Source organism: Apodemus sylvaticus, chromosome 14 (genome assembly GCF_947179515.1).
Source record: "Apodemus sylvaticus chromosome 14, mApoSyl1.1, whole genome shotgun sequence".
NCBI classification, from domain to species: Eukaryota; Metazoa; Chordata; class Mammalia; order Rodentia; family Muridae; genus Apodemus; species Apodemus sylvaticus.
The window spans coordinates 69659350-69687342 of NC_067485.1; the positions used below are offsets into that span (position 1 = coordinate 69659350).

A 27993-nucleotide genomic window follows, 5' to 3' on the forward strand; every position below is an offset into this window, starting at 1 on the left:
CACAGAAAATTTTAAACCCTAAAATCTCTTTCACCACTAGAAAACAAAAACAATACACCTCACATTACTCTCCACACAGCATTTCTTCTCAGAGCTGTGGTGGGTGACGCTCATGAGGTAATAATGGATTCAAGCAAATAAAGAGTAGCATTTGTTGGATGTTGTGCTGGATAGTTTTATGTCAACTTGACACCAGCTGAAGTCACTTGAGAGGACAGAGCCTTAATTAGGAAAATGTCTCCATTAAGCTCAGTCTGTAGGCAAGCCTGTAGGGCATTTCCTCAATGACTGACTGAGGGGCAAGGGCCCAGCCCTTTGGAAATTGTTCTATCCCGTGCTAGTGGTCCTTGGACCGGAAAGAAAGCAGGCCGAGCAAGCTATGATGATCTAGCTAATAAGCGACACTACTTCATAGCCTCTGCACCATCTCCTACCTCCAGGTTTCTGCCTCGTTTGAGTTCCTGTCCTGACTGCTTTTGATGATGAACAGTGATGTGAAAGTGTAAGCCAAATAAACCCCTTCCTTCCCCAGTAGCTTTGGACATGAGGTATCACAGCAATAGAAACCCTAAGACAGGTATAATTTTGTTTTCTTTTGGTTTTTCAAGACGGGGGTTCTCTGTGTAGCCCTGGCTGTCCTAGAACCGACTCTGTAGACCAGGCTGGCTTCGAACTCAGAGATCCACCTGCTTCTGCCTCCCAAGTACTAGAAGGTATAAATGTTATCATGGTCACTCACTGTTTTATTTTAAATTTTTATTTCATGTATATGAGTACACTGTAGCTGTCTTCAGACACACCAGAAGAGGGCACTGGATCTCATTACAGATGGTTGTGAGCCACCATGTAGTTGCTGGGAATTGAACTCAGGACCTCTAGAAGAGCAACCAGTGCTCTTAACTGCTGAGCCATAATAATATATGTATTATTATATGGGTATGCATGTGCCATGATGCAAAGTCAGAGGAAAACTTGAAAGATTTGGTTCTTTCCTTCCACCATGGGTTCCTAAGTCAGAGCTTCAAGCTTGGGAGCAATTGCTTTTCCACACTGAGCCATCTCATAGGCCTTCAAAGTTACTGTGCAGTGATAGACAGTAGCTGTTTTAAGTTTGTGGATCACACACCCTGTTACATAGCCACAGAGAACACATGACCAAGGCTATGTTCCAATACAGCTTTACTTTCAAAAACAGGAATAAGATAGATCGGACCTTTCAGCTCAAGTTTACCAACCCTTGATTTCTTTTCTTTCCTTTTTTTTTTTTTTAAAGATTTATTTATTGTTATATCTAAGTGCACTGTACTTGTCTTCAGACACACCAGAAGAGGGCATCAGATCTCATTACTGATGGTTTTGAGCCACCATGTGGTTGCTGGGATTTGAACTCAAGACCTTTGGAAGAGCAGTCAGTGCTCTTAACAGCTGAGCCATTGCTCCAGCCCCCTCGATTTCTTTTAAAACACTAAAATAACCATAAAATAAAGTCCTAAAATATTTTCCAAAGCACAGTATTTTATATTAGGAATTAAACAAGTTCAGCTGGTACTTCCCTAGTCCTGAGGTCAGATGTCAGATTTATAGACTAGATATAATCTTTCAATATCATGTAACTTTACACAAGAAACAGCAAAGTACTTAGTCAAGAATTTGTTTGAAGTTGTTTCCTTATTTAAAGATATGCTTTCTATTCAGTTTACTACTAACTTGATACAAAGTTATCATCCAAGCATTTCCCTTTGCCTCCTGCCTTGTCAGGAACTTCTAAAGGAACTGCGTCTTCAGTAACCGCCATCTCCACAATAAGCATTTTTAATAAGCCACATCCATACAGTTTGAAGAGGTTATAGACAATATAGCTTAGAAACTTATTCTGGAGTTAAGATTTTGTTAGCTTGTTTGAAACAGGTTCTCTCTCTTGTCCTGGTAGGTCTGACTCTTGGGGCTAAAGCAATCCTGCCTACTTAGCATCCCAGTGGCTGCCATTGTAGATATGTTCTACCCTGTCCTACGGGAAAGGTTGGCACCCAAGGAGAGAAATCAATGTAAACTCTTCTCTTGGGGGTTAAAATGGAGATGTATTGCCCACTGCCATGTAGGTGGCAGCCACTTCTCTAGACTCCTTTTCTATTATATCTGGTCTCCATGAGCTCAGAATCCACAAGAGCCAACTAAGTAATTCCTCTTTTACCTTTTGGCCCTAACAATGAGTAGCTTGTGGCAGACTCTTAGAGAGAGTACATCTTACTCTAGTTCTTTGCAGTATTCCCTTTGCTTTCTGTCTGTCCTGTGAGCAGCCCTTTCATTGTTCCCAACCACGATGTACTGAGATCCCTAAAATCATGAGCTAAATAGATCCTCCTTCATTTAAGGTGGTAATGTCAGGTATTCTGCCACATTCCTGAAAAAGCTAACAGTAAACTGGTAACATTGTTGTATCGTTACCTAATAATGTAATTTACCTTGGATGTATACCTTTGGAATTGGTGTACATAAGGAATTTGGAAACATCTAGAAATGAAGGCGAGCGTGGAGTAAGCAGTTGAATGGGCAACTCTGGGAACTTGGAAGATCAGAACATTGATTTGAATGTGGACAGTAGTGTGGCTCAGAAGGTAGAGATGTTAATGAACCTCTACTGGGACTTGGGATAGATTCTGCCTCCTCTTGAAGGGCTTGTCTAAAGTCTTACTTGTGTCCTAAGATTTTATATGAGGCTGAATTAAAGAGTAATTTGCTAATTAATTTGGTAGAGAAAAATTAATGTAACCTAAAATAGTCTATGATATGATTACTGCTCAATACTTTTAGTCATATTTATAGTAAGAATGGGAAAGTACAGAAATGACTGAAAATAAGATTTTTATTAAAATAGGAATTGGACAAAGAAAGCAGGGTTTTTAAAAGATCAGATTATTAAAAAGAAGCCAAGTTTTTGATACAAATAAGAGAAATGACTTGATGCCACCTCAGGAATCACTGAGACCCCGTCTATTGCAGCCGCACAGGTGAGAATGTGTGCGTTTGCCAACCCCTGAGGCACTCTGCTCTCATAGGGCTTCCTTGTCCCTGATCCCATCCCCTGGGGTTTTGAGACAAGGTTTCTGTGTATCTTCTGTATAGCCCTGGCTGCCCTGGAACTCTGTAGCCCAGGATGAGCTCAAAACTCAGAGCGAAAGTATTTAGTATTTGCCTTAGGTTTTGGTCAGGCTTTCTATGCCTGCATTTCTTTAGGAATAAATACATTACTCAACATCAGAGTGTGCTAGAAATAGGTAACTTGTTTTTCCTTTTCCTTTTCTGAGTTTCTCTGTGTAGCCGTGGCTCTCTTGAAACTTGATCTGTAGACCAGGCTGGCCTCAAACTCACAGAAATCTGCCTGCTTCTGCCTCAGAGTGCTAAGATCAAAGGAGTGCCCCCACCCCCTGCAGCCCCACGATGCCGATGGCACTGTTGGGAACTGCTAGAAGTGAGGGGTAAGGCAGAGTGAGGGAGGGTCCTGGGAAGCCTGCCTTGCTCTGGCTCCTTCCACAGCCTCCTCTGCTTCCAGCTACAGGTGAGCTGAGTGCCACACCTGCACAGTGGAAGAAGGCTCTGAAACCAGAATCTGTCCTACAGGAACGAGGAAGCTACTACACTACAGTCGGCAACTGTTCTCAACTACTATGAAATGGATTTAAGTGCTCTTATTCATCAAGAAACCAACAAAAGTCTTTCAAATTAGAACATTTAAAACTTCTAAAATTTTCAGTTAACTTTCAATCAAATCAACTTATACCTTAAAGAGCTTCCCTTTTTTCCGTTAATAATGGTTAATCTTAAATGAAACAGAAAACAAAGACTCCGGTACTTACTAATGAATTATATTTTAATAGAAACATAGCTTATACCTTCATTGAAAAAGCAGTTTATTATAAACAACACTTATACTCAAAACCAAATAATGTTGATATTATAGTTCTAAAAAATGTCTTGGTTTATCTGAACAGTTAGGACGCGACTTCAACAGTGACGGCCTCACACTTCCCGGTTTCCTGGTCCGTGCAGGTCACCTGTAAAGAGCCATCCCTAAGACAGACAGAAAACGTGGTTCGTAAGCTCAGTGTCTACAAACACCCAGTCTTTGAGGGGGACTTGGAAATTTTCAAAAGAAGTTTATTAAGATAAAGATTAAACACAAGTTCTGTGTCTTTAAATTTGGCATGTGCCTTTTCTAGGAGACACTTAGATTTACATCTAGACCTCTGAGATCATAGCTAAATTCTCTGGAAATCCAAGACAATAAAATGCTTAAGACTTTACAAAGCTCAAGACAGATCATGCCAACTCCAAAGCCAGGCTATGGTAAGCCCATCTGATGAGTTCGATATTCTTTTCAAATATGGTTTACACACTATATTGCTCCTAAAAACAAACAATCAAACAAACAAACAAACAAACAAAAGAAAGAAAAGAAAAAACATCGTTGTCTTCTGTGTAGTAATTGCCTATCCTTCTTGCTTTTCTAGCTAACTAGCGGAGCTGTGTGGGTTCAATGTAATGATAGGTGGCAGTTGGCTGTCCAGGCAGGAGTGTCTTCCGTCAGTCACACATCACCAAACGTCAGACAACTGGGTAAGCTCCTACAGCACTGAGTGGATTCAGTGCTTGTTCTCAGTTTGTTTTCTTTGTGCTTGAAATAAATGACTTAATAAATACAATATTTTAATAATTTACTTACACTGTTCATTATTTTTAACTGTTCATAGCCTTTAATATAAATGTTTTGATTATCTACGTGAAAATCTACCCATATTCAACTCAAGTGATAGAATTTCTTTGTAGTCCATAGTATTCAATGACCTAATCAGGTTGACTCTTTTCAGAATAGATTTAATGAAAGTGGCATTAGGAGTCAATGAGAAACTTTTCCTTGAAATATACAATGACAAGACTGCCTTGCTAGGAAATAAATGGCACCAGCTGAATTTAACTAGAAACAAATTTCCTGGAGTTTCCCCATAGAGATGAAAAGGGACAACAGAAGACACACAAGGCTGCTAATCACTCAACAGACACTGTTTTTTAAAATAGAAGCTCTCACTAGGAAAACCACTGCAGTGTTTTAAGAAATGATTTGCCTAGAATAATTTAGCCGAGCTCTAAAGGGACCAAGTTTCAGAGAATATTCATAATTAATATTGGAAACATATCATTTTGTACCTTTTCATAGTAAGGACAGCTAATATATCACGCAATCCATTTTCTTTCTTATCTAAGTCCTGGAGCACAACCTGTTTGTGCAAAAACAAAACAAACAAAATAATTCAGTACTTTATTTTAAAGGATCAAAGTTCTAACCAAAACAAATATTTTAAAATGGGGCAGTTTTCAACTATCTTACCATTTAGAAAGAATTCAGAAATTAAGGAAGTACTGTCCTCAAAAGAACAGACTACTTTTGGAGGTAAGTAAGTCATCACCCATAGTGAGATGGATAATTACCCTTAAGTATATTTTCTGTGTATACTTGGAATGCTAGCCATTTAAAAGAAATATACAGAATTTTTGGGTAACATTTGTCAGCAAGAGGTGTTATGAAAGTCTGTAATTTCCTAGTGTCTGAAAGACAGGTGTTCCAAAACAGCCAGTTATAAGTTTGGCATTGCATCATAGACTCTGCCAAGATCAAGTTTAAGGATTTTACAAGTCACTGTCCCGTGACTCACTTGGAAAGGGTGTGTGAACAGACAGGAGCCAGAAACATTCTCTTCCCAACTCGGCTCTACGTATCTTCTGCGATTTTCTTTTTCTATTTTTTCTTTTTCCAAGACGGGGTTTCTGCGTGTAGCCCTGGCTGTTCTCAAACTCCCTGAGATCCACCTGCCCTGCCTTCCTCGTGCTGGGATTAAAGGCGTGTGCCACCCACTACTGCCCTGCCTGCAATTTTCTTTCCGCAAAATTATTTTTTCTTGGTTATTTTGTGTGCACGTGTGTATGGGCTCGAGTCTTGACCGGCGTGTAAAGGTCAGAGGACAACTGAGGCAGGCAGCTCTGTTTGAACATTATTACCTCCTATGGCGTCTGGTATTTACCAAACCGAAAAATCTTTTCTTCTTCCAGGTGCCAAATTACCAGATGAGCCAAGGGCACAGAGAAGCAGTGTAAACACAAAATGGCTTCATTCGTATTGTTCTATAACGCTTACCAATTATTTCTTCTCACTTTCAAAAAGTGAGTAAGGAGAAGCAACTTAGTTTTAAGAGTTTCCAGAGTACGTATATTTTGTGCTAATGGAGATGTTAACTGAATTGACTTCAGGAGGAAAAGTGAAATATTTGCCTGAGACAAAGTTGTAATGTCCAGTTTTCTGTGTTTACCTGTGCAAACTTGGCCTCCTCGCTAGTAGAGTTCTTTCCTTCAGACTCATAGAGTTCAAGGCACACAGAAGACAAGCCGCCGGGCGCTTGCAGCATGTGCTGCCTTCGGGCTGGCAGCGGCGTTCCGGACGGAAAGAGCACCGTGAAGCTGTCGGCACCCGATTCATCTACTCCCTGAGAGGCGGGAAAGCAAGATGAGCACGAGGTTTGTCTTTTCAACTGAGACTAGCCCAATACTCCTGTTGTAACGGAAATACCTAGTCCTCACCGACACTCTGGACACTAGGCAGAGAGAAAAACCACAGGTACAACCCCCAGTCCCACCTCCCTATCTTTAATTACATACTGACGCACAGTTCTCTACAAATGCTAGAAGCTAGTGTTTAAAGTTGTATTTTCATTTTCATAGGAGGAAATCAACATGTCCCACAGATATTAAGTGACACAACATAAAGAACCCATAAAAATCTAGTGTAAAGTTAAAGTTCTTACTGTACTTGTTACAGGGCTTATTATATATAATATAAACGAAGCTCACAGCAATTGTCATAATTTTATGTAAACGCATAGAAAACTAAACACACCTTAACTAAAATATCCTTGGCTGAACACTCTATCATGACAGAGTCATCCCCTGAGGTGCTCTCTTTCCCAACCAGAATCCCGGCTTCTATGGCTGCACCGACAGGGATGACCTCATCTGGAGGGATAGAGCTGAGGAGGTCCCCGGCTGGGAAAAGATCTTTAATCAGCTGCTGCAGCCTTGGGATTCTTGAAGATCCACCACACAGCACGACCTAGAACACGAAGGGCAGGATGAGCCAGCCCTCCCACGGGATCAATGGGCTTATCAGCTTTTTCTCTCAATGAAGTTAAGATACAGAACCACACGATAAATACAGCACAGCAATATATATCGGGCTTATGATTAATATGGTACAGCTTAGTCATGAAGTCAACTGAACAGTAGGAAGTAATTAATATTCTGTATTAGCCCAACATTTTGTAAGAAATGTGTATGTACACTACATCATTTTTGTAGACAGTATCACTAATCTCTTTTTTAAGAAAACTACACCATAATTTTTTTTTTTTTTTGCCTCTACCACGGAAAACTAGCAAGGACCTTGAGAAAAAAGATGTTTATGTTTGTATAAAATTTTAAGCTTTTGGTATGCCACCTGACTAAATCTCATCTCTGAAGAACTTCATATAAAACTACTCTGTAAATTCCCCCGGGTTCTCTGAGTCATCCAATCATCATCCGAGACTGGATATGCAGAGCGCTGACCACACACAGCGGGGAAGGAGTGAGCGGCGGCCACTCACGCCATCCTGTAACGGAGCTTCTCCAGATTCAATCCCCGGAGCCCAGGCCGAACACGAGTGCTCTCGAGTATGTGGGACGAGACAGGGACCACACCAATGTGCAGGCGAGGGCTCAGAAGACCAGCTTTGTTTGTTAATGTGGGTTTGTTTTTTCCTTAGGAAGGAAAAATTTTCCTGAAATTTTATGATCCTAGTAAATACAGAACAAAAATGTAGAATATGTTTTTCAAATCTTATATTCAACAAAAAGCCGTATCAGTGAACTGTAAGTTAACATGATTCAACAAATATAACTATTAATGAACTGTAACCCCCCCCCCAAAAAAAAACCAACCAAACCTTGGAAGATTTTGGCTTTTAATGTTTCATTTTCAGATGAAAATACACAGTGGTGCCATGACTGTCGACAGTGAACAGCTCCTAGGAAACTAGGTTTTAGTTTCCTGGCACACACCACCCTAAACATGATGCTAAGTATCTATTCTTACTCCCGTAGTGCCCGTGCTTTATAAAACATCTGGAAGTGCAGACATTGCCTACCTCGAAGGCTTTTGTGAGGATGAAATGTTTTCATGCCTATAAAGCTCAGTCATCCACGCCCCTTCTGTAAGAGAACTGGCCATCACGACAGGCCTGAGCCTAGCCGCACACACTGCCATACCACATCGAAACAGAAGCACCAGAGGCAGCAGGTATTCTCCAATGCTCATCCTTTTTCACGAGTCCATGGGCCAGGCACTGCGTGCGGCTGCTCCTTTAACCTACATCCTGCTATTGTGAAGCCAGGGCAGCAGCGCTCCAGCCAGTCTGCTAGACACGCGACCCGGAACCTGCTGCAGCAAGGGCAGCAGGCGAAAGGCAGTTATGGGTTTTTAAATTCTTTTTTTTTCTTTTGAATTTTTGGATTTTTTTTTTTTCCGAGACAGGGTTTCTCTGTGTAGCCCTGGCTGGCCTCGAACTCAGAAATCTGCCTGCATCTGCCTCCCAGAGTGCTGGGATTACAGGTGTGCGCCACCACTGCCCAGCAGGGTTTTTAAATTCTTAAAAGCCTACATCCACAGCAACAGTCTAGGACTTAAGAATACTTCAAACAATTCAGAGTTGTACTGCAGTGACTGTTAAATGACAGAGCCCTGTGACAGATGAAGAAGGGAACCAACACTTACTGATCACCAGCCGTATCAGCTACCCACTCACTTCGACAGTGCAGCATCGCCTCCTCCTTGTAAGACACAGAGAGCAAGCTGCCAGGGTGCAGCTGTTTGCTGCCACGGAACTGGACCGGTGCCTGCCCCAGAGGGAAGCTGTAACTTCCAGAAGCTAAGGAAACCTCTTAAGCTCCCACGTGGCCTTCGTCTGGGTTACAGACGCTGGCTTGGGGGACAGCAGGCAATGTGGCAGGGCTGCCTGCAAGTGGACAGGAGATCAGGGAGGCAGATGCCCCCTCTGCTGGTGAGGGTCTTTCCATGATGCAGCTGCCTATGTCCCTGAAGTCATCCCCCAGACCCTGAGTCTACTCCTCACTAACCGCAAGGTTGTCAGGAGATCACTTCAGCCCTGCACGCGCGCGTGCCCTGCTTATCCAGCTGGGGCAGAGGCCAGAACCTGCCTCAGAGCTGATGGTCGCTGGCCAGCAAACGTGCTGGTGCACGGGACATCCTTCATGTGTGTCTGTCTCACATGTAGACACACTAGAAGGGAACTATTCTGGTTCTGTGTGTGTGTGTGTGTGTGTGTGTGTGTGTGAAAGAGAGAGAGAGAGAGAGAGAGAGAGAGAGAGAGAGAGAGAGAGAGAGAGAGAGAAAAGAAACAGAATATACACATAACATATGAGTTCACCAGATCATTAAACATTAACAAAAGTCGCGAAACATATTTTTTCTACACCGTTATTCCCTAAATTTTAATTCTGAAATTGTCCCTAAGAGGAACTGGGAAAAGATGAAGCATTACCTTGTTGATATCGCTGGCTGTGAATCCAGTCTGATGCAAGAGCTCCCGGACTGCTTCTATACACTTGTTAAACAGTGGAGAACAAAGAAGCTCAAATCTTGCTCTGCAGGCGGACGTGACCGTGACCGTGGGATGGGGAGAAGAGGGCAGAGCAAACACTGAGTGCAGTCTGGCTTCTCAGGACAGTAACTGATCCCTCAAGAACTGATCTACACGTTATCAGACACTTATCCTATCACACGTGTTTGTGTGTCCCTGGTCATTTACACATGTCTGAAGATAGCTATATCCGCTTCAAAGGGAGGGCCGGCTTGCTTGTGGCTGACTCGTATGCATCTAAAGACTAGCACAGGAGCTCCACGGCTTGCTCAGCAGTAAATCTACAGCACCATTGACTGGACGCTTCACTCTTCCCATGTCCACGCCTTTACACCTGACATCACACCACAGCAACACGGACTCTGCACCCAGAACACTGCATACTGACACGGAGTCTTGAGACACACTATCCAAGAAAGCTGGACTGCCTTATTCCATACTCAGTCTTTTTAAAGTTACATTTCATTAATGAACAGCAAGAAAAACTCAGAAATTTCCATTAAACACACGGCAAGTTCTACAACGGCCACGAGTGCCGGCTGGCTGCGTCTATCCCGTGTATTCAACGTCTGTTACACTTACTGTCCGTGTGTGTCTGCATGACTCAGACACGTCTGTTACACTTATTGTCCGTGTGTGTCTGCATGACTCAGACACAACGCCTGTTACACTTACTGTCCGTGTGTGTCTGCATGACTCAGACACAACGCCTGTTACACTTACTGTCCGTGTGTGTCTGCATGACTCAGACACAACACCTGTTACACTTACTGTCCGTGTGTATCTGCATGACTCAGACACAACGTCTGTTACACTTACTGTCCGTGTGTGTCTGCATGACTCAGACACAACACCTGTTACACTTACTGTCCGTGTGTATCTGCATGAGTCAGACACAACGCCTGTTACACTTACTGTCCGTGTGTGTCTGCATGACTCAGACACAACGCCTGTTACACTTACTGTCCGTGTGTGTCTGCATGACTCAGACACAACGCCTGTTACACTTACTGTCCGTGTGTCTGCATGACTCAGACACAACGCCTGTTACACTTACTGTCCGTGTGTGTCTGCATGACTCAGACACAACGTCTGTTACACTTACTGTCCGTGTGTCTGCGTGACTCAGACACAACGTCTGTTACACTTACTGTCCGTGTGTCTGCATGACTCAGACACAACGTCTGTTACACTTACTGTCCGTGTGTCTGCGTGACTCAGACACAACGTCTGTTACACTTACTGTCCGTGTGTCTGCATGACTCAGACACAACGTCTGTTACACTTACTGTCCGTGTGTTTGCATGACTCAGACATAAGGGAGATGAGCACTTTCACCCGCTGAGCCACTTCGCTGACCCACACTTGATTTCTTAAATGCAAGTGAGAGTGATTTTAAATTTTCTTACATATAAATACTAAATATACTCTATGGTATGAAAAGGTTTGAGATAAATTCCTTTTTATACATATATGAATAAGCAAACACACACTGAGTATTTGAACAGACTTGGCAGTAAGGCATTCTAGAAATAGAAACAACATGAAGATTCTCAACCTTTGAAGAGACTTCAATGCCCTTTCACACAGTTTCTGCCCTTTGGGCTATACTAAAGAGCTAGCCACTACCACAGAGGCTCCTTCGGAAGTGTCTGTAATGTTTCCCATCATCCAACATGACTTTAATTTAAGCATCACGGAGCAGGATTTTCAGAATAGACAAGGGAAGGAAAGACGCTGTTTTATGAGAAAAAGATGGGCAAGATGCCCCAAAGCAAGAGAATCCAAGAGAGCAGGTAACTAACTGTGCTTTAGAGCACTGGGCTGTCAGAGCTGGCGGGTAACTAACCGTGCTTTAGAGCACTGGGCTGTCAGAGCTGGGGAAAGTGCAGCAGGCTAACCAGAGTTGTTGCTAGTAAACATGCAAAGGGAGAGGCGGGGGAGCGGCTAATCATTGGCCCTTGGGTTTTGGGATAAAGATGCAATCACTTGTAAGCCGTGCCATGGGTCATTTAAGAGACAGGGCTATTAAAAACAACTTTAAGTCTGTTTGTTAAATGTCATAAAGATCATTAAAACATAAAATATCAGTTAGAGACGTAGTTCTGTTGGTAAAGGGCTTGGTTAGCATGTATGAAGTCCTGGGTTCTACTACTGCCCAAAGTGACACTGTGGTGCATACTTGCAGTCCCAGGACCAGGGAAATAGATACAAGAGGTCATCCTCCACTACCGTGAGTTTAAGGCTAGCCTGGGCTACATGAGACCCTGTCTCAAAATGCAAAACAAAGCGTTGAGATGGCTCAGTGGGCATGAGTACTTGCTCTGCAAGGGTGAATACCTAACTTCAAGTCCCCATCACCCATGTAACAAACTGGGCAGGGCAGGGTAGGGCAGCATGTGCCTGTAATGCCAGCATTAGGGAAGTGAGGGGTGGGGGGACCTCTGGTAACTTCCGCTCCCTGGCTAGCTAGCCTAGCCAGAAGAGTGGGCACACACAGCGGGCAGTCTTCAGTAAAGAGTAATAAACACACAGAAAGAACTTTGGAATCAAACTGTAACAACTATCTAGTGTGTTAAAAAGTGAGCTCCAAATCTGAGGACAGCGACGACGCTCCCTCACTGCACATAACCAAGAAGACAGCGAAGCTGCGCACTGCACATAACCAGAGAGAGAGAAGCTGCGCACCGGAAGATCGCACAGCGGGTCTGGACTATGGGTCTCGGTTTTACCTGGACACGGTGCAGTCGAAATCTTGACCTTCATACAAGGAGTCTACGAAGCAGTTGGCACTTCCCAGGGTTGACAGAGAGTGCTTGGCCACCTCAGCGCTGTTCGTCAGCTTCATCATGGCCCGGGCATTTCCCCTCACATCATGTCTGAACAACCTAAAGGCGTAACATTTCACGTTTAAAGGTTCTAGGTCATTTACAATTTAATGCCACCAAATTCTAAATACCATTACAGCAACAATAAATTAATCAAATACTAGTAACATGGCTTCTAATGCTGTTAAACTTTCCTATGCATACTGTCTGGGTCCTTTCAGGGAAAACGTGTTTTATGCTATTTTGAATATATTAAGTAACCACAAGAAACTGTTCTTTGATCTGAGAATCTATAGCAGGCAAGACGATCAGACCGGAGATGATGTGTCTCATCTTTACAGTCACCACACAAAACTGTGTGTGGCGGGAGCTTTGTGTGAATACTACTGAGCTCGAGTGCTTCTTCGCACCCCAAAACTGTCAAATTAAAGTCTCTCATCTGCAGTGTGGGTTACTTTATGATCAACTGTTTTGTTAAGCAATACCTTTATAATAAAAAGCAGCACATTTTTATTCCATGTGGGAAATCACACTTTAAAAAATAGAAAGAAAAAAAATGAAGCTGTCCTCAACTTGAGTGTCCCCTGAGTGTCCTCTGCCCTGCCTCACACAGGTGCTGAGGCTACAAATGCGCACCTCCATGCCTGGCTTAAAAAGTGCACTGCTGGCTTGGCCTCTGCTGCTGAGGACGCTGTAATTACAGATGAAGACACCTGGTTTCTGCATGAGAAAAACATCTTCCTTTGTTCCAGAACAGTTTAAAACACTGGGACTAAAGAGAGGGCTCAGCTGTTGAAAGTGTATCAGACCTGAGTTCAGTTCCTCTACAAGAGGCTGAGCTAACCTCCTTGGCCACAGAAATCTTAAAAAGAAGAAAAGAAAAGGAAAAAAAACAAAGGACAAGTTTAAATTGGCAGACCAAACCAACAAAGCTGTTGGAGTGGAACCTCGGCCAAACTGGCCTGGGCACTCACCTCTGGAACTCCGAAGCCAGGTACCGTGCTAAGGTGTCTGTGAAATGCGCACCCCCTATGTCGTCACTGGTGTTTGTGGAAAGGACCCGATACATCCCACTGTTGACCTCCATGACACTAAGCGATAAGGATGCTCCTCCCAGCTTAAACACCAAAACATGGCTTCGAGAGAGGAAAGAATGGGTCACTCACTGAGAATCACAACATTTTAAAGCCAGACTATGCTTTTTTTTTTTTAAATAAAGATTTACTTTATGTATGAGTACACTGTTGCTGTATGCAGACACACCAGAAGAGGGCATCAGATCTCATTACAGATGGCTGTGAGCCACCCTGTGGTTGCTGGGAATTGAATCCCCAGACTGTACTTTTGGAGACATTCGTTTGAATCTATTTATGAGGTCCAGAGAAATGGCTCAGCAGGTAGGAGCACTGGCTGCTTTTCCAGAGGAGCAGGGTTTTCAATTACCAGCAACCACAGGGTGGCTCACAACCATCTATAATGGGATCAGATGCTATCTTCAGGCATGCAGGTATACATGCAGACAAAGCACTCATATACCTAAAAGAATTAATTAAATCCTAAGGAAGAAAGTCTACAGCCCGGGTGGGTCATCGGCTTGCCTCCTGTCACCTGTGCTGGTCCGAGCCTTGAACTCACAACCTTTAGAAACCAAATCAAAGCTCCTTTCAGTCAGTTAACTGAAGAATTTATTTTTTTGAGTGACTAGGTTTGAAAACACTAAGTTTTCAAAGTCAAACAATCGGTTCATGATTATTATGAATCTGAAAAGAATTAAATACAGGTATCCTGTAAATATTTTATAAGTTAATAACATAGCTTATGGATCCAATGCAGGACAGTAGAAACCAGCTCCCTACTTCATATATTTTAAATAAATAGCAGAACTCATAATTTCTAGTATTTCTACATTAATCTGGTTTAACCTCAAAATAACTTCCTAGAGATTTATACACACTAGTTTCTTTGGCCATGAGACATTTGGGCTGGGTCCAACTATTTGGAAAGGTTAACACCAGATCTAATGAGTTTCTCTAATGTGTGCGGCCATCAACTCTGTTAACGTGACACCAGCTGTCTCGGAACATGTCTAAACTCTGAAGCAGAGCGAGATCAACGGTGCTCTGGCTGGAAGCTGGAGCGACCACTCCACAGTTAGTCAATGCTTCGCCTTTTCCGGCTCTCCCATCTCCTCCACAGCTCAGCAGGACGGGTGGCGAGCATTCCCTAGTGAAGGTGGCACCTGCTGCTGGGCTGCTAGCGCCTGCTGACAAGGAGAGCCCTGGCTTACCTCTTCCCCGTAGGGCGGTCTTGTCCGATCCCGTAAGCGAGGAGAGCTGCTGACGGCTCATGGATTAACCGCAGCACATTAAATCCAGCCGCTCCAGCTGCCTCCCTGTGAACAATTTGCGCTCAGTGAATGGGGTATCACAACACACACAGTCATACACCAGTAGCTGTGCTGACAGGCTCATGCTCTGGCAAATGATACTCCAGAAGACACAGTGCGAGGAAGTAGAACCCGTGGAAAGGAAGGAACCGACTAGAGCTTGCTTTCTGTTTACAAATGCACTATTCAGAGCCTGTGGTTTTGCTAAAATAGTTTGTGCTTATATCGAGTATGAAAAAATACCTGTTAGGGCTATGGGGTGGTTCAGTTAGTAAACAGGCCTTCTACACAAACATGAGGATCTGGATTTGAATCTCTAGCACCCACATAAAACAAAATGTCTGTAACTACAGTGCTGGGCCAGGGTGCATGTGTGTGTATGAACAAGTCAGGTGGCAGGGCAGGATCCTTGATATCCAGCCAGCCCAGGCAAATGGTGAGTGCCAGGGTCAGTGAGACAGCCTGGCTTACAAGACAGTAAGGCAGAGAGTGAAGAGGACCCCTGTCGGGCCCTCTGGCCGCCGAAGCCCGGGCAAACACTTACACACCATACACATGCAGACACACACAAATAGAGAGAAATGCAAGATAGCTCTCAAAAATATCTTTTTTTTTTTTTTTAAAGTTCACTACTTCTGGGGAGTCTCCTGGCCCTGAAAGTCTATGAGCTGTACCTTGCCTCCATATTGCTCAGAACATTCTCCTCTGACTCAACAAGCACACAGTCATGGTTAGAGTCAGCTCTGAGAGGTCGGACACATCTCACGCATCCCTATGTGCTCACTCTGAATACACTGTGTCTTATGAGGTTAAAAAAAAATCAGTAATTTTTGAATAAAGAAATCAAATAAATACCCGTGATTATAAATTTTAGGAAGCCGTAAAAAATGTCTAGAACGTTGAGGGATTTTCCAATTTCTTTCCTCTGGGCCCACAAGTAAATACAGCAGTTTTCTGCTTACCAAAGCACAGGCGGAACTCTATGGAGCAGAGTAAGGACCTGCAAGCTAAGAATTGCATCTCATGACCTGTGAGGGCAGAATCTCCGTTTTCTGGTTTTGCTGTTAAGAACTAAAATAATAATTGTCTAGTCTCAAGAAATCTCCTTTCCCAAAGTCTGGCATTTAGACAAAAGCCAGCGTCCCCTTAGGGACTGAGGAAAATAACTTCTACCCAGTGAAAAGAAGTGGCTCCTTATCTCTAGCCAAAGGGACCTCTGGCTCTTCCACTGACTGGTGCCTAACAGCACGTAAGGTCTGTACCAGCGTCTAGGCTCTGTGGAGTCTAGTCAGCAAGTATCTGTCACACACTTCAAAGCCCTCCACGCTGGCCCACAGGTTCCCGTCCGCTCAGGTATGTTTCCCTTACAGCCCTGGGAATCCCGCCTCCCTCTGCTTCCCCAGGGACAACCCCAGGTTCTGAGTAAACTTCCCTTTTACCTATGAAGCTGCTACTGTGGTTTCTTTACAGCACCCATTTCATTCAGTAATTACTTTTTTAAGCAACATTCTTATGTATTTCCCACATAAGCCTCAACTACAGGCGACAGGCAAATTGATGCCTAAGCAGTTTAATAACCTGGTAGTTAAACCAGCTCCCATCACAACAGCACGGGGGCTCACGGTGTCTAATGACATTACCATGAAATAAATGCTGTGCTTCCGAAGCTATCTCCAAAGATAACTTCACATTTTATTACTGAGTATAATCTGTATTTCTTTTAACTAACCATGTTAAGTCAGTTATACTTACCCCAGAGCAGACTTCTGCTTTTCTCCAAAGTCAAATGGGACGGTAACAACTACGTCATTCACATCTGAGCCCAGGACAGAATGTGCAGTCTCTGTACATTCACAAGCAGACACCAATAAGGATATCGTGAGGACACAAGCTGAGCAACGCAGCTCTCTGCAGTTTCTTAACTGAAGCCTGACTTTTCTCACCAAAGGTCCCTCCTGTGGCTTAGGGCATGCGGCGATTCTCGTGGTACTCATGATGGATTATGGACACAGAACCAGGTGCTTTCCAAAGCTTGGCTCTTCAGCTTTGGACTGTCAACAATCTAAGTTAGACTGGGCCCAGGGAACTAGTTTCAAACGAGAAGAGACCCTATATAAGGACTGCCTTGCCTCTCAAGAGTCCTTTTTAAAAATAATGTTTCTGAGTAGCCCTGGCTGTCCTAGAACTCACTCTGTAGAAGAGGCTGGCCTCGAACTCACACAGAGTGCTAGCCTATGCCTCCCACATGAGCCACCACCTGGGAATTAGGATTCTTAACTGGCAGACTCTAGGTAAATATCCCCAAGTTTTAAAAAATCTGAAATTTTATATACCTCTGGTCCCAAGCATTTCAGGCATGACCCGTCCTTACAGGGAAGGTTAAGCTCAGACCCAAGCAAAGTCTAGTTTAGATCTAACTGCTAATTTGTGGAATCTCTCACTGTTTTACATCAAACCTTTTTGCGTGTATGTGTGTGTGTGTGTGCGTGCGCACACGTGTGCACAGGCACCTTGAACTCAAGTAGGCCAAAATGGCCAGCCAGAAGGACCCAAGCATGCATCTGTCTCCAACTCCTCAGCACTGGGAACCACTGCTCCCACTCTTTTAAGGGGTCATTTAAAGTTATCAGGCTGGAGAGGTGGCTCAGTGGTTATGAACATGTACAGTTCTCACAGAGGAGCTGAGTTCAATTCCCAGCACCCACCTCAAACAGCTTCCAATCCTAATCCTAGCTTCAGGGGATGTTTCTAACCTCAGGCACATGCACATATACAGACAGACAGACAGACAGACAGACACACACACACACACACACACACACACACACACATTCATATAAATAATGAAAATATTTTTCAAGAAGTTGTAAAACAAAATAAAGTTGTTAACTTTTGTGCAGTACCTCTCATTTTACTGAATATCCGTCTGGCAACATCTTCTGGATTAACAAGCTTTGTTTCTTCTCCTGTATCTATTTCATACCGCAATTTCCCATTTTTCTCAGTGACCTAAAAAAAAATCATAATTATGCCAAATATAGAATAAATTTGAATAAAACTTTAGATGAGTTTCAGTTTAACACTATGTCATGACCGTTGGCAGTTAATTACTTTGGGGTGGGGGGGAGCAAAAGAGCCACACTTACTAAGCATTTACTTTCCGTGATGTATTTCTGAGCCTGTGGATCAGCAGCGCTGTTTATAGGGAAATATAAAGATACCTCAGCATTAAAAAATTAATACTGTAGACACATAAGGTGAAGTCTGTACTTTTCACACCACTGAACAGATAAAGAATATGCCAACAAAATTATTAAACTGCTCAATAATAACACAGGAGCTCTAATTTAATGGAGGGTTTACAACAACTGTGATTCTTATTCATTATATTTGAAAGCATTAGCTTTCTTGTTCGGACCTTGCTAGACATTTTTGAATTTGAACACAATCAACAATCTTACACCCTTCATTTTCACACCCACAATCCTGAAGACCCAACCACTGAGATACAAAGGACTTTTGTAACACTAAATTCAGGGTGAATACCTAACTCACATTTGTTGCTTGGTTTTTATACTTGAAAATTAATGCCCAATACCAAAATTGAGCAAAAATATGAACACTGTATATAGAAAGCTATAGTCTAGGTATGTATATGCCATGATATTATAGACTAATGTCTCAAATAAAATACCAAATAAAAAACAGGCATATTACTAAGATGCTAATAATAATAAGTACTAAGATACCAATGGATGCAACTGTCTCTGTTTTCACACTTACTACACATTCAGGCCTTATAATACCAAGTGGGACCGGTTAGGTGTGCATTATTTCAGAGGGTAGGTCAATTATAGGCTAACCCTCTCTGAGGTTTAAAGCCTTTTTGGGGACAAAGCCAGGACTTGACCTCAGCAGCCTTCTGCTAACATGTTAGCTGACCACTCTAATTCTGTTCCTCAAAGAACGTTGATCCTTGGCTTAATTTCACATAGAGATTAAAATACACGTCTATACCTTTTCTAGTAGACTTTTAAGGAGCTGTGGCATTTCTCTATAGTCTTAAAAGTTTAATAGGAATTGAAAATTAATAGTGGACAACAGTGGGCCAGGAGTCATCTGAGAACTTGACCTCCTCCGCCTGAGGGTTTAAAAAAGGCTCATTTGGTTTAGAACTCTGGAATCACACGCAGGCTCATTTTACCTCTCTTATATCACCGAAAAATTAATTTGAGAACAAATTAGTAGAGGCCAGAGGTAGGAAGTTTGCCCCGTGTCACAGATGATTAATGATGTAATTGGCCAACAACCAGACCTATCCTGTAGGGTTTAAGAAATTTCTTTTTTCATGAGATTGCCTGGCCTTCGTGTTTTCCAAACCATAAGGACTTCATCCTAGTTATTATAAGGGAGGGTAGGAAAAAACAAAAAGACAAGAACATCTACTGACTGTAAAAAGTGTAAGTTATTAATGAATAATACAGGGTTATTTTCAAGGAAGGTATTTTCAAGGAATTGATAGAACTCTACAAATTCATTTCTTAACTGTCGGGCAAAGAGGGCCTCTTCGATCTGGGTATAGGATGTGCATAGGGCACAAGGGCAAGACATACATAGCCCACACTGGAGTCTCACAGGTAGACACACGGGAAGCAGGACGGAGGCGACAAAGATCAGTTACCATTAGAAAGTAGTGGACAGACCCACAACTACACACAAGTCAAAACTTTATTTGTCTACAGCAGGAGTAAGTTACATGACAAAGATGGGCGACTGGTCTGCACAGCCCCCATTCACACCGTGTCCTGCAGGAGGAGCCGAATCTCCCACTGCACTACAACATCTCACCAGCAATGCATACCCATGTTATTTTTATCTTCTTGTATCTCTTACAGTGGTCGAGGCCCAGGTTTGGCAACACCCGCACTCACATGCGGTGGGGTGTCCTTCCCCAGCCTGTTATACCCCGTGTCTACAAATCTAACTGTACCTTCGTTCATCTTTGCACTGGTCCTCACAACACCCCTGTGAGGTAGGTAGGTGCTTAGTTCCCACTTTAGAGGAGGAACCTGAGTAACGGAATGGTGAAAGGCTTGATGGAGGAGGTAACGGGTTAGGCCTAAAGCTCAGGCAGGACTACAGCCTGCCTTCCTGCACATGGCTTGCACCATGCACTGTCTCCTGGACTGTTGTGCATGTTTTCTTGTTAACTCTTGGGACCTTGAGGCTTATTCTCTTAATTGTTTACTCTGCCCATTAGGATTTTCTAGAGACCTCAACTTTAACTCCATTTCTGCTCTAGCCCGTCTCCCATGTCAAGTAGATGTCCTTCCACACATGGCCACCGTAGATCCTTATGGCATAGGCCTAGGTCTTGTTAAAGTACTTCTCTGCTTTCTCCAGGATACTATGACCTACATTAGCTTTATTTGGTTACAAAAGATATGCACCTTTACACACCATGGCCTCGAACAAAAGGCAACACACACTTATATATCCACTTCAAGAAAAGAAAGGCATCAGTGGTGTCCATCTGGTATGATGCTTAGAGCTTCCGCCAGCATAGCGATCAACGTCCACACTAGAGAGGGTGCCTTAAATACAACCGTAAACAGTACTTCAAACACACATTAACAGCCACTGACTAAAAATACTATAAATAGCTCTTCATTTTTACCTTTACCATATTATTTAAAATTCTAGAACTGAAAGATACTATAAAAATGATGTAGCAGACATTCCTCAACTTGGAGATAAGAAGAAATCGAGGCACAAAAAGGGTGTGTCGTACCCGGTGCCAACAACAGTGGCAGGGCTGGAGTTGGGCTGTCCAGCTAGATTCCAAAGCACTGTACAGCACACACCGTACAGCACACACTGTACAGCACACACCGTACAGCACACACTCTACAGCTTGCTCTCTGCCACCTACTCCTGGTCCCATGAGGTCCCACCGTTCATTCTTTTGTTTTTTGTCCTTTACTAATTCCAATTTCTAGCTTCCACTGAGCCCTTGACAACAATATGACACACACACACACACACACACACACACACACACACACACACACACACACAGACCCTGTCCCACTCCAACATCCCAAACCTCTCCCAACACATCTGCTCATTTCTCCTTGGCTTCTGAATGGCAGAAGGGCATTTAAATCCCCAAGCTTCTTACCTGTGAGTCTAGAGTTCTACAAGACCCACTCAGAACCAGTTCAGTGTCACCACCTCCTCTCAAGGAAGTCTACCTGGGTCAGGGAGGTAGGCCTGCTCGGGCCTTGAGCTTAAAGAGGCTCCAGGCAGAGGCCTTCACCACTTCCTGCATTCTTCAGGCTGAGGGCAAAGAAGCTGTTCTCTTTCATCACACACACTAACCGTAACAACTCTTGTTTATAGCACTTGGAAACAAGTAACTGTGGATCTCAGCTTGCCCTCAGTAACATGGTAGGGCCCGAACAGGACACCCGCTAACAGAAACAAAGGCAATGGGCGCACGCAGGTTGGAGACAGACAGATGCAAATGCATTAATCCAGGCTATTTCCGTGTCCAAATGGCAACCATGAGGTGAACACAGTTTATGCATTTAAAGAGCCTCAGATAATACTAAACGCGAAGAATTTACTTACACTTCTACTTCATAAAACAGTCACTATTTTACCGTATCAAAATCTACCAATATGAGACATTTACCTCCCACAGTGCTCAAACAGAAGCTCTTCTCTCTAGAGACCAGGAACTAGGAAAGCGAAGGAGGGGAGCTGGCTGGATTTAAGGAGTGCTTGCTAGTAGACAGGTCAGGGATACAGCAGTGAGACTGTCAGAGACAAAGACACGAATGCAATCGTGCCTAGTCTAGTGAGCCACAGAGAGACGTACGAAGCGGGGACCTCAATCTAAGAGGCCAACAAATTAAACAGTAATAGATTCAAGCAATGAGGTCACGGGACACCGCTACACCTGTGTATGGTGTAAATGACTGTGTTTACCCAGCTCCCCTTAGCCAAGGGCAAATGCATTAGTACCTTGCACGTGTATAGTGCTTTGAAACTTTCAAGCCTTTTCACATCTATAAGACACTTGATCCTCACAACAACCCTGTGAGGTAGGCAGGACAGGAATGACTACTGATCTCGAAAGATGAGGAGTCCATCATAGAGGTAAAGGAAACTGCCCCACACTGTGAGGAAGCCAGGACAAGGTAGTTCCTGGATTTGGGTCCTTCTGGTTTCTACTAGGCCACTCTTTCGTCCCTCAAGGGTGTTTCCATCAGCGGAACATCTTAGGAAAAGGCACTCACTACTCTTCTGTGTATTAACAGTTGATCTGTTCCTTTTTTTCTGAAGGAGAAGGAGCCAGGGTCCCAGAAGGTTCCAGAATGTGGTTGTTAGAAATAGACGTGTACCAGTCTGGGAAAGGTGTGCATTCAGTCAGTTCCTAGCTTTTGGTATTTGAAATCAACCTCTGAAGCAACTTCTCAAGCCCTAGCTGGAAAGCCCCAGTTGCTTCTTCCACCGCGCTCGCCAAGCGTCTGACTGCGATGACAGAGTCCCTGCGCAGCTCATTGGCAGTGTCTTGCTGGGCACTGGCCTCCTCACCAATAGCGATCAACCTGTCCAGCTTCTCTTCCTCTCTCTTGGCGAGTTCTCGTGCCAGCCTCCTGTTTTTGGCCAACTCAGCTGCAATGGTCCTAGCCACTGAGCGCCTTTCTCGTCTTGCCCACCGTGGGGAGGGCTCCCGGGTCAGAGGTCTATCGCCACCAGAGAGTAAAGCAACTCGTGCAGAGGCGCCAGGAGGCTGTGGTGCGGAGGAGGCTGCCCCAAGAGGGTTCCGGCTGGTGCTGGTGCAGGGACTGGATTCCCTCGACACACCCAGTCTGGTCACGGGACTGCTGTGACAGGGAGCAACTGCACCTCTGAAAAGGTGGTGGGAGCTGCTGTAGCTGGGGGTCCCTTGAGAGCACCCTGAAAAACAAAGCCACAGTGTTGCAAAGAGGATGCTCCTGCTAAGGAAACGCTCGCAGCCAGCAACAGAGCTGAGCCACCAAAGTATGTAGTTCTTGGGATTCTTTAATGTGGATATTCTGGCTTCTTTAACCAGCTATAAAAATGAATGTGTGTTCTCCAAGATGCTTCTCATGTGGCTATCCGACTCATTTCCCCCACCATGTATTCCTAAAGACCCATTACAAGTAACGCCCAAGGTCAGACCAGTCACCCAGGGTTGGAGTACTTGCCCAACATGCACAAATGATGCCCAGTCTAGGATGTTCTGAAAGACCATGACTTTACGTGTGAAGAGTGTGACTACATCCCTAGGGTCATAGCTAAAAACTTGAGAGTACTTTATTTAAAAAGAGGGCTCAATGAGACAGAAATGAGAGTTATGCTCAAGAGGGTACGATCCAAACTCTTCTAAGACCCAGTCCCTCTGATGCTTGGGAGTTACCTGCACCCGAGGATTCATCCCAGGAGTCCTCAAGGTCACTGGCTTCTTCCGTCTGGTCACTGATTCTCAGGTGACAATCCTCATCTGATTCATTAACTGTTTGCAAAATACGCCGATGACAAGCTGCCTGAGCCTGTTTCGTTTCCCGAATGCTGGTTGCCTCTTCGCCTGACTTGTCAGAGGCCACTACATTCTGATCACAGTGCTTGGCCCAAGCAGCAGCCTCCATGAAGTTGTCTGGGTCAGTCGCTATCTGGTTCCGAAGAAGCTGATCCAACGTATCATAAAACGGGCAGTGCGGTGGATCCCCCACACTTGTGGTGTGGGCCACACAGGCCTTTAAATACAATGCCTTCAGAACTTTGAACTTGGAGCGGCACTGGCGCTCTGTGCGGCGGAAGCCCTCCTGCTGCATTCGCCTAGACACGGCCTGATAGACATCTGCATTGTGATGCATTGTCTGGAGCCGCTGGATGTACTCAGCCTCGCCGAGGATGGAGAGAAGAGTCCGTGTCTCCTGTCTGGACCAACGGATGCCCGCACTGCTATTGGTGGCGGCCATAGCGGGCAGGGAAGGCAGGCAGGCAGGCAGGCCACTGAAGCAAGCTGGGTAGCAGGGAACAGCTTTAAAGGCCCGGGGAAGCTCTGTGTGTTCTCAGCATGTTTCCAGGAGCCCGGCGGTTCTTCCCTCCCAGGGCTCAATGCTGAGAAGGCAGGTCTGAGGGCCACACTTCCGGCTGGAAGGCCAGAGGGGAACGAGAGTTACAGGGCAGGGGTAAGGATCATCCTGGCAGCAAGACAGGCAGTGCTACCCGTGTGTAGGTCCCATGGGGTATGGCCAAGACTTTGGGAGTTCATCACCCATGGGAAGTGCTGGACTGTGGGCTTAGTGGCTTGGTGACAGAAGGATATTGGCTCTTCTAAAAGGGCTAAACACATCCAGGGCTGAGACCCCAGATAACCCATGTGTGGTTCAGTAGTTAGGTCAAGAAGGAAAACAACCCGAGCCTGAGGCAGCCAACTCAAGAGAAGGATTAGCGGGGCCGTGGCCTAGGGGTGTGTTTGAAGGTACTGGGCTCTGACTGACGGTGGTCCATTTATTATGGTGTGTCTATGTGTTACCCACGAGACTCATTGGTCCACTCTTGCTAAACAGATTCAACTTTCAAGGCCAGAAAAGCAAGCTTAAGCTGGTCTGCTGATACAAAGGACATAACATGGGATGACAGTCATGACGGCATAAAGGAAACAAATCCAAACACCACTGGCTTGCAGGGCGTCCAGACCGGGACATTCTCTGTCTTGACTGAATCAGCAGCAGTGTTCTGGTTGTGATGTTCAACTACAGCCTTGTAGGACAGTACCGCTGACAGGAATGGTGAACCTAATAATACACTGGTTGCCTATTTTCTCCAAAGAGGGAAGGCTACTTAAAAAATACTGGCTCCTCCCTGACTCTGGCTTCAAGATCTTTCACAATTCCCCATTTATGATTCAAAAACATTTGATGCCAATTTATTTTTATCATGCTTAGCAGTACATTTTAATGTGCTTAGTAGTACCTACCAACGCTAAAGGATATAATCATCACACAGAAAACATCAGAATTCGTTCTCTTAAAACTGTGAAATCAAGTTCAGTGTAAGCAGGCAAAAGCTCATGAAATAAGCATACGTAAATGAAGTATTAAATCTAATTAACAATCTCCAAGTTTTAAATTCAACACAAGGCAAGGTCTAATATTTACATTCTAATAATGGGAGTATAAAAGGGTGGGGTGGGGTGGGGAGCTAAGGGTTAGAAGTCCTGACCCGTAGGCTTACCTAATGCACCACTGTAACCTGGGAAAGGCACAAATTACGGGTGCCTTGACCTCCTCATCTGTAAATATCCAAGGATGGTCCCTGGCCGAGCAGTTTTTATGGGGATGTTGAGAGGATTCAATAGCATCATGGATGCGAAAGCGCTCAAAACATCGTCAAGCACTGCTACTCCAGAGAAAATGAAAGGGCCCCAATTATTAGGATAATCTGTAATTTAAAGAGACAGAAGTACGGGGAAGCAAGCAAGCCTCTGGAATCTTCTAATTAAAGTCATAATAGATGATTGACCTACTTCTTAAGATATCAATTAAGCTACTTCTCCAACGATTACATTTGTGAGTCAAATGGAAAAGTCAGGTTCCAAAAAGTGTCACAAAGGGCCCAAGGAGGAAAACCAACAGTAGCTGCAGAAATGATGACCAATGATAAGAGATCTTGCAAAACTCAATCACCATGCAGAGAAATCTTCAAATTCCTACAAAGCGATCCAAGTTCACTCCGTTCAAGCAGATATAAGAATGCAAAAAAGCCCAAAGAACCACCTGTGACTGGCATAAATGACCAGAAATGAGTGCTGGTGTTCATTAGAACTATCAGACCTGGCAGCAAGAGGCGAACTTCTGAACAAACCCACAGGAGTGCTTGCTCCCTAAAGTAACGGCCATTAAATAGACCAGAGTGTCTCTCCTTTCCTTAGCATTATAACCAGAATGTGCAAGCATTTTTTTTTTTTTTTTGGCTACCACACCTTAAAAGTACTTTGTATATCATACCTTCTGCCAAGGATCTGTTTTACTTTCACTACTGTGCTTGAAATATTTCTTATTCTACTTTGTTTCGCTGCCAGTCCAACCACCTGAAAAAGAGCAGCGCATCATCAATGCTTCATTGTTTCACTGAGACTCTTCATTGTTTTCGAGAACAACCAATGAGGGTGCTAGATGGTACCTGTTCACGTTCTGCGTAAGCAACAATGGCTGGCGTGACTCTATCCCCTGCATCATTTGCAACCACGTCGGCCCGGCCGTCCTAAAGAAAGACACGACAGGGTTAGTTCTCTCACACCAGAATACATAATCTCACTGAATATATCTGAAGGTTGTAATGGAATTTTAGAAAAGTCACTGTACCTGAGCAGTCACACGGGTGCCTGAGTGATGATGCCCATTCAGGCCTTGAAGTCATCTTCTATAAATAATCAGTGACTGGGATTTATGGGGTTGCTCTTGCTTTGGGAATTTCAAAGCCTTTGCATGACCTCAGTAGCAAGGCCTTCCAGGCAAACCAGGAAGTTTTGCAGTGGCTCATAATTGCTAAGGTAATGGTTCCTTCACACAACTAGATCCAAGAAAACGTTTTGGTATTCAGTAACTGACTTGCCAAAAGGCCTTTTAACAATCAATAAAAGCACAAGGCTACCAGAGTTCAGTCCTCACAGACTGCTCCACCTTGCAAAGCCTTACTAGATTGGCAGTGTCTCTCTTAGATTGTCCTTTATAAATTGGTCCTTTAACTGCCACTATGTATATTTGTTTGTTTCTTTTTTTCTTTTCTTTTTTTTCTCCTCTATTTTTCGAGACAGGGTTTCTCTGTGTAGCCCTGGCTGTTCTGGAACTCACTCTGTAGACGGGGCTGGTCTCGAACTCAGAAATCCGCCGGCCTCAGCCTCCCAAGTGCTAGGATTAAAGGCCTGCGCTACCACCGCCCAGCTTGTTTCTTTTATTTTAATAAAAAGCTTCTATTCCACACATTTTTTTCCGTTTAGTTCTGTGCAGTAAGCTGGATCAAATGTATACATTCTATACCTAGCAAGCCCGGTTACATAACTCTCCCACAAATACAGCTTTCCCCCCTGCTTCCCTACAAATGCAGTAGCTACTCCCCTGGGGCTTTCCTTATAAATCACATTCAGGAGAAAAAGTCCATAGTTCCTTGTCAAGTTCTCAGTTCTAGAATCATCAAGTGTTCAGCAAGTGTCAATTCTTAACTAGGTACCCTTCCCTCGAGCGCAGTTACACAGTGCTTCTGGTTGCTCAGAATTCCAAATACCTCCCACCTCCAGGAACCCCGAGCCCGTGACGTCACTGTGACCTCTTAGGGACTTTGCGGTCAGTCGTCACTAGGACCGGTCTGGCATCCAGGGGGTCCTGACATCCAGGCTTGTTCTAGGCATCTTTACAAGAACGATGTCCCCCGCCCCGAGGACTCTTCCAGGCATCCTGGAGCCCTAACGTCTTCTGAACTCTTCTGGACATCCTATGGCCGGGTTTTCTAAGTGCACCCTGCAGGCTTGAGATCCCGGAGACTGCTCTGGATATCCCGTGGCCTTTTCGTTCCTAAAACTCCTCAAAGGAGACAGCAGCCAAGACGTCCAGGACATCCTGGAGTATCCGAGATCCCGCTCTCCGCATCCACCCACCATACAGCGTGCTTGGCCTTGGAGGCAGAGCCGAGAACCCGCAACATTACCACTGCTTGCACGCACGGTTCCCGGGCCGATGACCCGGAGCCCAGAGAACAGGGTGGTCACCACGAAACCCGGAGACAGCTTCCCAGTCTCACCTTGTAGACAGCCACACAAGCTGATGTGCAGCCCAGGTGCACGCCGATCGCCGCCATAAGGCGGCGGAGACCACGGCAGCTCAAGGCAAGCTCGACCCTTCAGCAGCTACAGCAAGCCTCCTCGGAGCAAGCCCATCAGGCACTGCGGAGACTTCACGTTCCCGCCCGCCTCCTGCGTCCGGTCCGCTGCGCCGGCCTCTCT

General features: G+C 44.5%; 2 protein-coding genes across 4 annotated transcripts; both read right to left on the reverse strand.

Annotated features, from left to right (window-relative positions):
* Nucleotides 1–3850: 3850 nt before the first annotated feature.
* Nucleotides 3851–27959, reverse strand: Hspa14 (heat shock protein family A (Hsp70) member 14). 2 transcript variants are annotated; one of them, XM_052156518.1, is made up of 14 exons: nucleotides 27792–27958; nucleotides 26178–26258; nucleotides 26003–26085; nucleotides 18101–18149; nucleotides 17858–17963; nucleotides 16707–16797; nucleotides 14856–14960; nucleotides 13543–13704; nucleotides 12473–12628; nucleotides 9642–9744; nucleotides 6944–7156; nucleotides 6360–6533; nucleotides 5203–5273; nucleotides 3851–4068 (listed from the first exon to the last, which is right to left on the reverse strand). In XM_052156518.1, the coding sequence occupies exons 1-14, from the start codon at nucleotides 27846–27848 to the stop codon at nucleotides 3990–3992; spliced, it is 1530 nt and encodes a 509-aa protein (XP_052012478.1). In that variant the 5' UTR covers nucleotides 27849–27958; the 3' UTR covers nucleotides 3851–3989. The 2 variants fall into 2 exon arrangements, with proteins under 2 accessions (XP_052012478.1, XP_052012479.1); XM_052156519.1 differs by lacking the exon at nucleotides 6944–7156 and having other exon boundaries at nucleotides 27792–27959.
* Nucleotides 19665–26083, reverse strand: Msantd7 (Myb/SANT DNA binding domain containing 7). Of its 2 annotated transcripts, none has more exons than XM_052156520.1 (3): nucleotides 26003–26083; nucleotides 23407–24143; nucleotides 19665–22922 (listed from the first exon to the last, which is right to left on the reverse strand). In XM_052156520.1, exons 2-3 carry the CDS (start codon nucleotides 23966–23968, stop codon nucleotides 22396–22398), a joined length of 1089 nt encoding a protein of 362 aa, XP_052012480.1. In that variant the 5' UTR covers nucleotides 23969–24143; nucleotides 26003–26083; the 3' UTR covers nucleotides 19665–22395. The 2 variants fall into 2 exon arrangements, with proteins under 2 accessions (XP_052012480.1, XP_052012481.1); XM_052156521.1 differs by lacking the exon at nucleotides 26003–26083 and adding an exon at nucleotides 25230–25977.
* Nucleotides 27960–27993: the final 34 nt, after the last annotated feature.